The sequence below is a fragment of the Vicia villosa genome, linkage group LG6 (assembly GCF_029867415.1).
Source record: "Vicia villosa cultivar HV-30 ecotype Madison, WI linkage group LG6, Vvil1.0, whole genome shotgun sequence".
NCBI classification, from domain to species: domain Eukaryota; kingdom Viridiplantae; phylum Streptophyta; class Magnoliopsida; order Fabales; family Fabaceae; genus Vicia; species Vicia villosa.
Genome location: NC_081185.1, coordinates 133,540,153 through 133,552,114, shown reverse-complemented (window position 1 = coordinate 133,552,114; position 11,962 = coordinate 133,540,153). Strand labels below are relative to the sequence as shown.

The following is an 11,962-nucleotide window of genomic DNA, read 5'->3' as shown; positions in this document are numbered from 1 at the left end:
TGTCCGCTCAATCCGGAAGAGAAGACATGTATTACTGACATGTCCTTGAATCTTGTCCAACCAAAAATATACTTGCCACATTGAAACGGAAGGAACCCGACAATGTATCAAATATAAGGCAAGTGCATAACATCCGGTACCGCAATAATAAGGCGATTAGGGGAGATAGAAGTGAGATGCAACAATTGTTGAAGATGTTGAATGATAACAAATATGTGTCGCGTACAGAACTTACGACGACGGGTTACGGTCCGAGATATTATTTGTACTCATCCGGATTTGATAGAGTTGTTCAACACTTTCCTGACAGTGCTCCTTCTCAATTCTACCTACAAGACCAACAAGCATCGACTTCCATTATTTGAGATGGTCGGTGTTACATCCACCAAGAAGACATACACCGTTGGTTTTAATTTTTTGGAGTTTGAAAAGAGGATAATTTTAGGTGGGCATTAGAGGTGTGTCGGTCACTTTTGAAAAAACAAGTCGAGATGCCTAAGGTGATTGTTACGGATTGCGATACCTCTTTGATGAATGCGGTGGCAAAGGTATTTCCTTCTTCTAATGCATTACTTTGTCAATATCACATAACATGTAATGTGAGAAGTAAGGTTAAACCGGCGGTGGGGAGGAAATAAGTAGATACCGAAGGTGGAAAATCGGTGAAGCCCGATGTGATTGTTGAATAAATAATTGATGCATGGACTCGTATTGCAAATTCTTCGACAAAAGAATTATACGCCGATTCCGTCATTCAATTTTGAAAAGTGTGTTAAAAGTATATGGATTTATTGAAATATGTTGAAAGCACCATTCTTAATAAGGTGAAGGAGAATTTTGTGTGCGTGGACTGATAATGTCTGACACCTTGGGAATACAACCACCAATAGAGTTGAATCGGCACATGCTAGTTTGAAAAATTGGTTGGCTAATAGCAAGAGTGACTTGTGTCGAGATTGGGACACCGTAAATCTCATGATCAAAAACCAACATAATGAGATACAAACCACATTTGGTCTGAGCATTACGGTGTTGGAACATCGATTTAGGGACAACATTCTTTATTCTCAATTGATCGACAATGTGTCTTGGGTCGGGTTAAACTTTATTTTTCACGAGGCCAAACAAGGCGAATCTGTCGATTTCGATAGTGTAAAGTGTGGTTACACTATTACTTGAACGTATGGTCTCCCGTGTGCTTGTGTTAATGCTAAAAAAGTGAGACTAGGTGATCCAATAAGAATGGACGAAGTTACCCCTCATTGGAAAAGACTTAGTTTTGGTGATGATGGTTACATCAAAGGAGAAAAATCGAATATCTCTATTACTTCCGAATTGGAAGCGATACAAGAGAGGTTTTCGAAGACCGGTGACAACATGAAACTCTATATCAAAGAACAATTGCGAAAGATTGGATATCCCGAAACAACCGACATGAAACTGCCTTCTTAACCGGTTAAGACAAAGGGTGCTCCGAAGAAATTGAAGCCTACACCGAATGGTAACTCGACTTCACGGTCTCCTTCTTATTGTGAGCATGTCGATAAACTTTTTCCTGACTCGCCGACTCCTAAATCTCAAAAATCTCAAAAAAGTTCAAACAAAGGAGCTCGCATAAGCAAACCGCCTCCGACACCTATTCCACTAAAAATTCCAATCATTGAAGAGATGCCTATTCTACAAAAAATTTCATCCATCAAAGAGATGCTTGTTTTTATGCACCCTTACATCGAGCGGATCGTAGATGTTGTGGGGGACGATAATTGCAGTTACCGAACCGTTTCGGCGTTGTTTGGTAATGGAAAGGAGAGCCATATGTTGGTCCGTCATGAACTCCTCCAAGAGTTGAAAACGCATAAAGAAGCGTACACGCGGTTATATGGAGATGACATTAAATTTGAAGCGGTTAACGAAACTCCTGTTCCTTGGATGGGTGCTTACGCACCAGTGTCTAAATGGATGAGATTCCATGATATGAGACATCTTATTGCATGCGCATATGATATGGTGTGCATTGACTTGACGCGTTATGATTTTCTGGAAAGCTTTTTCCCACTCCGCATCGCACCGCCTACAAATTCAAATGATTGCATCATGTGTATTGGATGGCTTTCTAAAACGAGTCACTTTGTGCAAGTTTACTTGAAACCGGAATGCCTTATACCACCTACATCACCGAAATGGACACTTCATCATATCGTAGATGCCGAGACGTGGCTGGATATTTTTGTTGATAGGATGCTCAAATTCAAAAGATTGAACAACATTGAAAAAAAATCGAATAAGGAAAAGTATAAATTAGAATTCCCCATATAAATTATTGACAAAAAGAAATATAATATATTCTAGAAACAAACAAATTCAGCGAACCTCATAATAAACATTGAACTTAATTTATAATTACTTTAAATTGAATTGAAATATACATATATGAAAGATTTGTGATATATCTTTCTAAAAGAAATCATTTTCCGTAAATTTAAACAATAAAAAAATGTGGCAGTTGCAAAATATCTAGATTGAGTTTCATTTCTTAAACCCTATAAAACCCGTTTTCGTCAAAACCCTTTCAATCATTTTCAGTGAGAACTTTCGTCGAACACCATGAGCTCCCCTCCGAACAACTCTTCCTCCCCCGTCAACCGCCTCGACACCATGTTCCTCCGCCACCTAATCGGCAGGCTTCAGGTTCATGATTCCGACAACCAACTTACCGACGAGGATTTCATTTCCGACGAAGAAGAAGAACTTGAATACGAAAATGAAGACGACAAGCACCGTCCATACCAAGACGACAGAATACGCGAAATCTACGAAGAAGAATCTCGGATTGAAGCTGAAGTTGTTTACCGGATTCTCAATGGGAAATCGCATACGCTGAAGCCTAATTCCGGTGAAACGGTAATGATTCGTGAAAGTAGCATAGCTGTTGGGTTTCATGTGGACGAAGAAGAAGGTGAGTATGTTGTGTGGGAATGGCATGGTCACATTCCGAGGTATACCGAGGAGCATCAGTTTTCTCTTGAGTATATCTATGGGAACTACTTTCAGAGGGTTGTGCCTGGGGAGCGTCCTACTACACCACCTCCAGTAGATGCAGCGGCTGACAAGGGTTTGAAGGACTTGTTTGATGGTGCTGTTAATCCTTCCCCTGGCAGGATTCTTCATCGCAATCTCAACATTGATTCTGCTGCTCCCAGGTGCTCAATTCTGTTTCTTTTGTTTTGTTGCTATCTTGTGAAATTTGTTTGTCTGTTTTGGTTTGATTATTTTGGCGTGTTAACGTTCACTGGTATGTATGTATTCAGTTGTTTTTATTTTCTAAACTCACATGCCATATGCTTTGTGTTAATGTCGGAAGCCATGGATTTTGGTAACTTTGTTATAGTCAAAATCAATCATTGGATTGTGAATTGGATGAAGACTTTAGAGCCTCACATATTAAGTCTGTGTTTTGAATCTGGTTGCAGATATTGGATTGTGAGTCATTAGGTCTTCATTCTGTAGTTCCCATTTGCTATTTGCAATGATTGCATCATTTTTACAAATATATCAAGTTTGTGCCTCATCTGCATAGCTAAGAGGGAGATTCACCCAATAGCCTCCCACATGTACTAGCTAGGTTGGCTATGACTCAAAATTTGGGTTCTAGCAACTTCCTTTCATTGTGCATTAATTCAGCTGTTAGGAAGTTGGATCTTTTGTGTTTAGGGTTTGTGATGCTTCGACGGTAGGCACAAATGGGGTTCCCAAAGTCAGGCTGTGACCACGGAGAGCCTCATTTTATGTAAATAATAAATGACAGTCACCCCAGTTGGCGAATTGGAGCTTTTAGATGAAAATCGGGTTTCGAGCTCTTTATTTGGTCTTCATGTAGGCTCCAATTTAATAGAGACTTCATCGAGCAGTAGTGAATGCATTGGTTTTTTGTTGCAGCAAATCTCCAATTGCCAAACCCTTATGATGTTGTGTTAATGGATCCCTTATTGTTGGATGAAGATTGGTCTATGTTAAATTCCCCAAATCTGTTTTAAATTAAAAATACAATTTGGAATGCAAGTCATCCAATCTTCATCCAATAACCTATATCTACAACTACTGAAATTGTGATTGTATAAAATCTAAGGTGTCTTTATTCTTGTCGGAAACCATGGATTTTGGTAATTTAAGATTGTGTTTAGAATTTGGTTTGTTGATATTGGTATGTGGGTCAATTGATCTCATCCAATAGTCCCAATTCAGTAACTGCAATGATTGTGCTGCATCTTTATTTTTCAACTATGGCAAAATTGTGCATGAACTGCATGGCTGAGAGGGATATTCTCTCAATGGCTTTTCATGTGACCGAGGTTTGCTACCGTGGTTTGCCATGACCTCAAAGTCTGGGATCTAGCAACTTTCTTTTTTCATTGGCCGTGATGTTTTTCATGTTGGACTGTATGGTTGTGCTATACTGTGATTTATCATGTGAGAAATGTTTAATTTGCTTTTGAGCATTTCTATTGCCTGTTTTATTGCATTGAGTGCAACTTTACCATAGACTTGAACGTATTATGTTTGATTTCTCATATGTTCTTTGGAGAATTTGCAGGCTTTAAGAATTTCGTAATTGGAATTTCAAGTTCAAAGGATCGAAGGCAGAGGTCGTTGCCATCATCTCATTCCCTTTGTGAAGCAGAGATTGTTTTCCCATTTTCCCAGTATAAATCTCAAGAATGAGCTTGCATTGTATGCCTGTTTAAGCTTTCAAATCATACTTGTAAAGGATGCAAGACATGGTTTTTTTATTTTTCGATACCAGACATGGTTTTTTTAATAACTCATTATCTTTGCTTGGAGAAGTAATAATATGACATTTTATATTTGGTCCATTATTATGATTATATTTAGCCATTTGTTACTTTCCTCTAGCAATTTTATGAAGAATTTTTTAACAATAGGTTGTGTCTAATGATGTGTAACAGTAAGATACGTTTTGTACATCACAGTTGGATTAAGCTGTTGTATTAGATCTCTAGGTTGACCTTCCATGTATGTTCGCCACCCTCTCTGTATCCCATTTCATCGGCCGACCTATTCCCCCTCCTTTGCATCCCTTCTCTTCTCTTCCACTACCTTTTGTTTCTGTGTCTCAAACTTTTTTTCTTCATCCTGGAAAACAACAGTCTTATTTCACTCTCATCCTTACACAATCACATTGTAGCCCTCGACAACTTTGAAGTAATTTTGACAATCCAATACAATAACACCTCCAACAGTTCATCCGCCCCACCCTTCCAACTCAACAGAAAAATTACCTACAACAATAACTCCTCGGTCCCATTATTTTGGTCGTTTCTACAAATTCGATTTTACTTGTATTGTCTTAAACACATTGGTGTGCTAATGTTCCCTTCATCCACGTTGCAATTCCTTTTTGTTGACCTTATGTGGCTTGTCGGACATGGTACTATATTGTTAAGCTACTATGGGTACAACATGATGGTTCTCATATTGCATCTCAGTCTTTGACTATGACTATGGGTACTACATGACAGTGCTTGAGGTGCATAAAACAAACTGGTGAAGATAAACTATAAATGTGGTGAATTATTTTGATCCAGCTGAACAAATTGTGCACTACTAATTTTCCTTGTAGTCTCCTCAACAACATAGTGTGTTAAGAGTAATAGATGCTAGTGTCTTTTAATCATTTGGTAGAGGTTTGAATCTTGGCTACTGTTCATCAGTATGAGAACTATAACTATTATAATACCTTGTCAAAACAGTTTTCACAACAATGCAACCTTTAACTACTAGATGCTTATTAAATACAGTGAATTAATCACCTATGTGTGGCTAAACGGGTCCGGCGCGCAAAGAAAGCCCGTTTTACACGCACTTTTTTGCGGGGCGCGACAAGGTTCTAGGCCCACTCCTTTTAATGTGTCCGTTCCGCCCCGCTCCGTTTTTTTTTTGCAGGCTTTTGCGGGCATGAGCCTTGTTTTTAATTTAAAAACCAATTCTTGAAAAATAAATTATAAAACGTGCATATTGCAATATATAAAAAAATGGAAAGCATTTTATTATATGAATCAAGTGCAAATATGGAGTTATCTGATCCTAAAACAAGAGTTATCTAAATCAAGTGCAAATTGCAATGTAAAATGATTTTGTAATGTATATCAACCAAATACAAAACGTGCATATTGCAATGTTAAAGAAAATTGTAATATATTACACTACATCAACGAAGTGAAATTGAAGGACAAATTAGAAAGAAAAAAAAAATAGTAATTAGAGGTATTCTAACTTTTTTTTTTCTTCAGTTGAGGAGAAGATAAATGGTGTGGTCTGCATCAATTTAGTCCCTTTTCTCTATTTTTCATATGTTACAATCAAAGTGTAAAAGAAGTGGTGGGGTGGTGCAATGGTAGAGAAAGTGCAGGAATTTGTGCTATGATTTTGGTGATTTTAGTTCTTTTAATAACTGAAAGAACTGATAAATGACTCTCTCTCTGGCGAAAAAACGGAATTGAGGGCGGCCACCGAAAACTCCGGTGCCTTCGATGCCGACGACTCATTGTCTCTGGAGCCCTAACCGAAGATATAGATTGTGAAGACAAGCGATTTTGCAACTGAAAGTACCAAAGGTGATAGTGGTAACGATGGAGAAAACCCTGACGAAACCCTAAAAGACGAACAAATCGACAAATCAGAGGAGACGATTGCGGAGCGAAAACTATGGGTGGAAATCCTCAACGAAAATCGCAATCCTGCGAAGGGATTGGTGATGAAATATGTACCTTTTACTGTGATTAACGGAAGAATGGAAATCGAAATCGACGAAGACGACGCGGATTTGGAGATGCAATTATGGAGAAATTCTCTAATCATGTATGTTCTTGGTGAAGATTTGAGTATACATACAGTTAAGAACTACATGATGAAGACTTGGAACTTCATACAACTGCCATATATGTACTTTCATGATGAAGGATACTTCATCCCAAGGTTCAACACTAGTGATGATAAGGACGATGTGATGATGAAAAGCCCCTACATCATAAGAGGAATTCCAATGCTTATGAAGGAATGGAGACCAGGATTCGACCTCAAGAAGGATATACTCAGAACTCTCCCCATCTGGATTAAATTATTGATGCTTCCTCTCCACTTCTGGGGAGAATCAAACTTGAGTAAGATAGCAAGCGCCTTTGGTGCCCCCTTGGTGATTGAATGAATGTATTGCCAGCAAATTACGAGTTTCATATGTGAGGATATTGGTGTAGGTAGACATTACTCAAAAGCTTCTTGATGAGATAGATCTTAAGGACAAATAAGGAAACACAGTGACTCAAAAGGTTGAATACGAAGGAGACCTAGATACTGTGATAAATGCCAAGTTGTGGGACATAATCTGAGATCAAAAGCAAGAGGAAACAATGGCAACCTAAAGCTAAGACTGAAATACCTGAGGCAAAGCAACATATAGAACTTACAGGGACTTCGGTGGAGATTATTACTACTCCTAAAGGAGTTAGTAACAACATAAATGCGACTAATGATGGAGTAGTTTGGACCTTTAGCACCAAATTGAGTAGAGATAGAGGAAAGTCCACTGTTTTAACAGGTAATTCATTTGGAATTCATTGTATTAATGGTTTTGAGGTACTAGAGGATTTGAAAGAGCCTCTAGTAGCCATAGATAGGGGATCATAATAGTATCTTGGAACATAAGGGGGTTAAATAAAGTAGGAAAGATTAAAGAGATTAACTCCCATCTCTTACATCTTAGACCTACCATTTGCATTTTAATTGAAACTAGAGTAAAGAGAACAACACTACCAAGGTTAGAGACAAGCTTAGGATGACAAGTTGCTGGCTGGATAATTTTACTGCTCACCTTAATGGCAGAATCTGGATCAACTGGGATGATACTAAGGTTGATTTGAAGCTTTTTAATCTCTCTAGCCAACATATTCATTGTGGTGTATACGCTATAACTGGTGAATTCCAATACTGGTTAACTGTAGTATATGCTCATACCCAACTAGAGAGAATGAAGGCCTTGTGGAAGAACATTGAGAAAATCAATGATACTCAAGTTGGGCCTTGGTGTGTCATTGGAGACTTTAATAATGTAGCTAAAGGTCGGGACAGGATTGGGGGTGAACTGGTGAGTGAAAATGAATACATTGATTTACTCAACATGATGAATAAAATTGAACTGTTTGAAATGGACAGCTTTGGAGATTTCTTCACATGGTCTAATAAGCATTCTAAGAAAATGGTGTCGGATCTGAATGTATTTAGTTTGTGAATGGAGTATTGAATTCTTAGTGAGGTTTATTGCACTAGTACTATCACACTTAATCAGAATACAACCAAGTTTTAAATCATAATCTAGCAATTGTTATTTTAGCCATAATATTTGTGCACAACAACTACCAGTTTCTACGCATTCAGCCTCGGCGGTAGAAAGAGCAACATTATATTGCTTCTTGATGTGCCAAGAAACTAAATAACTTCCAAATAAGTGACATGTACCATTAGTGCTTTTCCTATCTGACTTGCATCCCGTGAAATCAGAATTAGAAAAATCAACTAGACTACAAGCACTACCTTTAGGATACCAAAAACCATGTTGGGAGGTTATGTTAAGATACCTCGCATTATGTTTTACGATCTTAAAGTTTGATTCCTTAGGTTATGCTTGATATCCAGGACACATGCACATGCTAAACACGATATTTGGCCTACTTGCCGTTAAATAGAATAAGGATCAGATTATACCTTTATACCTGGTAATGTCGAAGTTCACTCCTTTCCAGTCTTTGCCAATAAGCACATTAGATGTCATAGGTGTTGAGATACTTTTCGAGTCTTTCATATCAAACTTCTTGAGAAGCTTTAAGCAGTATTTTGTTTGACTTATGAAAGTGTCTTCTTCGACTAACTTGATTTGCAATCGTAAGAAATATGTCAGCTAACCCATAAGAGACATCTCAAATTCTTCTTACATTAAACTTGCAAACTCTCGACAAAGAGATTCATTAGTATAACCGAATATAATATCATCTGCATATATTTGAACTAAAAAAATATGCTTTATTTTGCATCTAATAAAAAAGTTATGTCGAATTTACCATAATTGAATCCTTATTTGAATAAAAATCCGCTTAATCACTCATACCAAGGAGCTTGTTTGAGATCATAAATGTTTTTTTTTCAATTTAAAAACATAGTTAGGATTATCATGATCCTTAAAACCCTGAGGTTATGAGACATATGTTGAGAATTAAGTGTGAGTGTGGATAATAGTCCCACATTGGAAATGCATGTGGTGACTTGAGCATATATAAGTGGGAGAACCCACTCACCTATCACCTTGAGGTTTTAGGTGGAGATGTGGTGTGTCTCTCACAAAGGTGTTGCTCAAGTAAAATGCTCCCTCGACCTCCTCGAGTTGCCTCCAACAACATACACATCTTCGTTTATATGGTCATTAAGAAAAGCTAATTTAACATCCATTTGGTAAAGGTTAAAATCTAGGCATTAGTCTCCTTGTAGTCTATTCCTTCAATTTGATTATATCCTTTTGCCACTAATCTTGCTTTATTTATAGTAATTATGCCATTTTCATCCATCTTGTTCCTAAATACTCATATAGGGCCGCCAATGATAGCTTTATCAACTAGACGTGAAACGAATTCCCAAACGTCATTACGTTTAAATTGGATAAGCTATTCATTCATAGCAAGTAACCATCCCTCATCAAGTAAAGCATCAAATATCGATTTAGTTTCAATCTGAGAAATGAAAACAGAGTACTTATAGAAACTATTAACACGTGATCTAGTACTTACACCTCTTTTGATGTCTCCTAGAATTTGATCCAACTGATGATCTTTGCGATTGTCCAATCTTGAGGTCTCTTATTTTTCATCCTTATGTAATCTTCCCTCTTTATCTTCATTAATGTCTTCATCTTTTGACGAAGGAGGATTATCCTCTTTGGTGAGTCGAAACTCTACTGAAGATTTTGCCCCGTTGAAGTATACTTTTGTCTTAGACAAAAACGTAGGAATAGGCATTGTAAGATGTTATTTTTAACAATAACACATGACCCCTATTTATGCAACTTTGAATTTATTCTAAACCACACAAAACGGTTCAATGCAATCACAACTGTATAAAAGTGTCGGCAAAATCTTAGCCATTCAATTTTTCACTCTTTTATAACTATTAGATTTTTTACACATGGACTAAATATCCGTTTGCTTCTGAATTTTTTTAAAATATGACACTAAGCAAAAATTCCGAACATTTTAAAATACCCGGTGCATCGAATTTTATATACACTATCTGATTTTTTATTAAATTATCAGACATTTTATCGAAATTTTTAATTTTAACTATGAGAGTGTGCGTGTGTGTGGTTTAGCGGTGAAATGCTTGGGTCATGAGAGTGTGCTCCTCTCAAGGTCTCAAGTTCGAAACCCGCTAGATACAAATTGATTATTAAAAAAAAATATATATGAGAGGTGCCTTCGAAATATATAGCTTAACAGCTTACCCAATCCAAGTAAGTTTGCAAACACATAGGTCCCGTTATCCGTATAATAAATCCTTCAAAAAGAAAAAGGTGCAATTACCACCGTTAATCAAACAAATCCCAATCAACGAAACATAAAACTCCACGTCATCGATCCGCGCCATATCACTCCTTCCAATCAAAACCCCTTTCACAACCCTATAAATCCATTCTCCTCATTCCCCACAAATCATTCATCACTTCATCTCTCTCGCTTCCAAACCAACCCAATTTCCTACCAACCAACACCATCAATGGCTCCCACAAAGGCAGAGAAGAAACCAGCGGAGAAGAAACCCGCCGCCGAGAAATCCCCGGCCGAGAAGAAACCAAAGGCCGAGAAGAAGATCTCAAAAGAAGGAGCATCCGACAAGAAGAAAAAGAGAACCAAGAAGAGCGTCGAGACCTACAAGATCTACATCTTCAAGGTTTTGAAGCAGGTTCATCCCGATATCGGTGTCTCAAGCAAGGCTATGGGGATCATGAACAGTTTCATCAACGATATCTTTGAGAAACTCGCTCAAGAATCGTCTCGTTTGGCTCGGTACAACAAGAAGCCGACGATTACTTCTCGGGAAATTCAAACCGCTGTTAGATTGGTTCTTCCTGGAGAGTTGGCTAAACATGCTGTTTCTGAGGGTACCAAGGCCGTTACCAAATTCACCAGTTCTTAATTGTTTCTCTGATTTTTCCCCTTTCTCTTTGATTTAGGGTTTTAGATTTTCATAAATTGGTCTTTTGTTTTCTTTTATAAAGAAGATTGTAGATTTACAGATGTTGATTTGAATATTAATGAAAATATGAATCTTTTCTTTATCTATGGATTTTCAGAATTTTATTCTTGCTCTAATGTTAAAATTTCCAGGAATTTTCTACTCTGACAAATAATATGTATGAAGGAAATTAAAAAAAACATCCAAAGCTCCTTCAATTGATAGTTGCAATGCCAGAATATTGTTAATTATTGTTAGTTGTTACTTATTTTCTAATGACTGATTTGTTGTTTCTTTTCTATTATTTGATTTATGTCAAAGTATCTATTTCAATTGATTCTTGTTAACTTGTCTCATAGGTCTATTTTAATGTGATAATTGTGATCTTAAGAAAGTAGCTAGAAAGTGCATATGTTGTCTCTTTCTTTTTTCTGAGAATTTGCTGGGAAGCATTAGAATTGTGTTACTTACAGCTGTTTTTCTCATGCATCTGTTTATTTTATTGTTTTATTGCAATTAGCTTCTGTTTTTTTCTCAATTTCAAATTAACTTTGTAACAGTTTTACGGAAGAGAAGTTCAGATTTATCTGACAATAAGCTAAGTTGTTTTCTCTATTAATATTACTTGATAAGTGCAATGGTATGATATGGTTGTTACTACACTATTGTCTGG

The 11,962-nt window shown here is 37.1% G+C and overlaps 2 protein-coding genes across 2 annotated transcripts; both read left to right on the top strand.

The window, feature by feature from the left end:
* Nucleotides 1–2,478: 2,478 nt before the first annotated feature.
* Nucleotides 2,479–4,871, top strand: LOC131612434 (uncharacterized). The gene is made up of 2 exons (XM_058884227.1): nt 2,479–3,200; nt 4,592–4,871. Exons 1-2 carry the CDS (start codon nt 2,605–2,607, stop codon nt 4,596–4,598), a joined length of 603 nt encoding a protein of 200 aa, XP_058740210.1. The 5' UTR covers nt 2,479–2,604; the 3' UTR covers nt 4,599–4,871.
* A 5,884-nt stretch (nt 4,872–10,755) lies between these two features.
* LOC131612433 (probable histone H2B.3) lies at nt 10,756–11,416 on the top strand. Its single transcript, XM_058884226.1, has one exon. It carries the CDS (start codon nt 10,831–10,833, stop codon nt 11,248–11,250), a length of 420 nt encoding a protein of 139 aa, XP_058740209.1. The 5' UTR covers nt 10,756–10,830; the 3' UTR covers nt 11,251–11,416.
* Nucleotides 11,417–11,962: the final 546 nt, after the last annotated feature.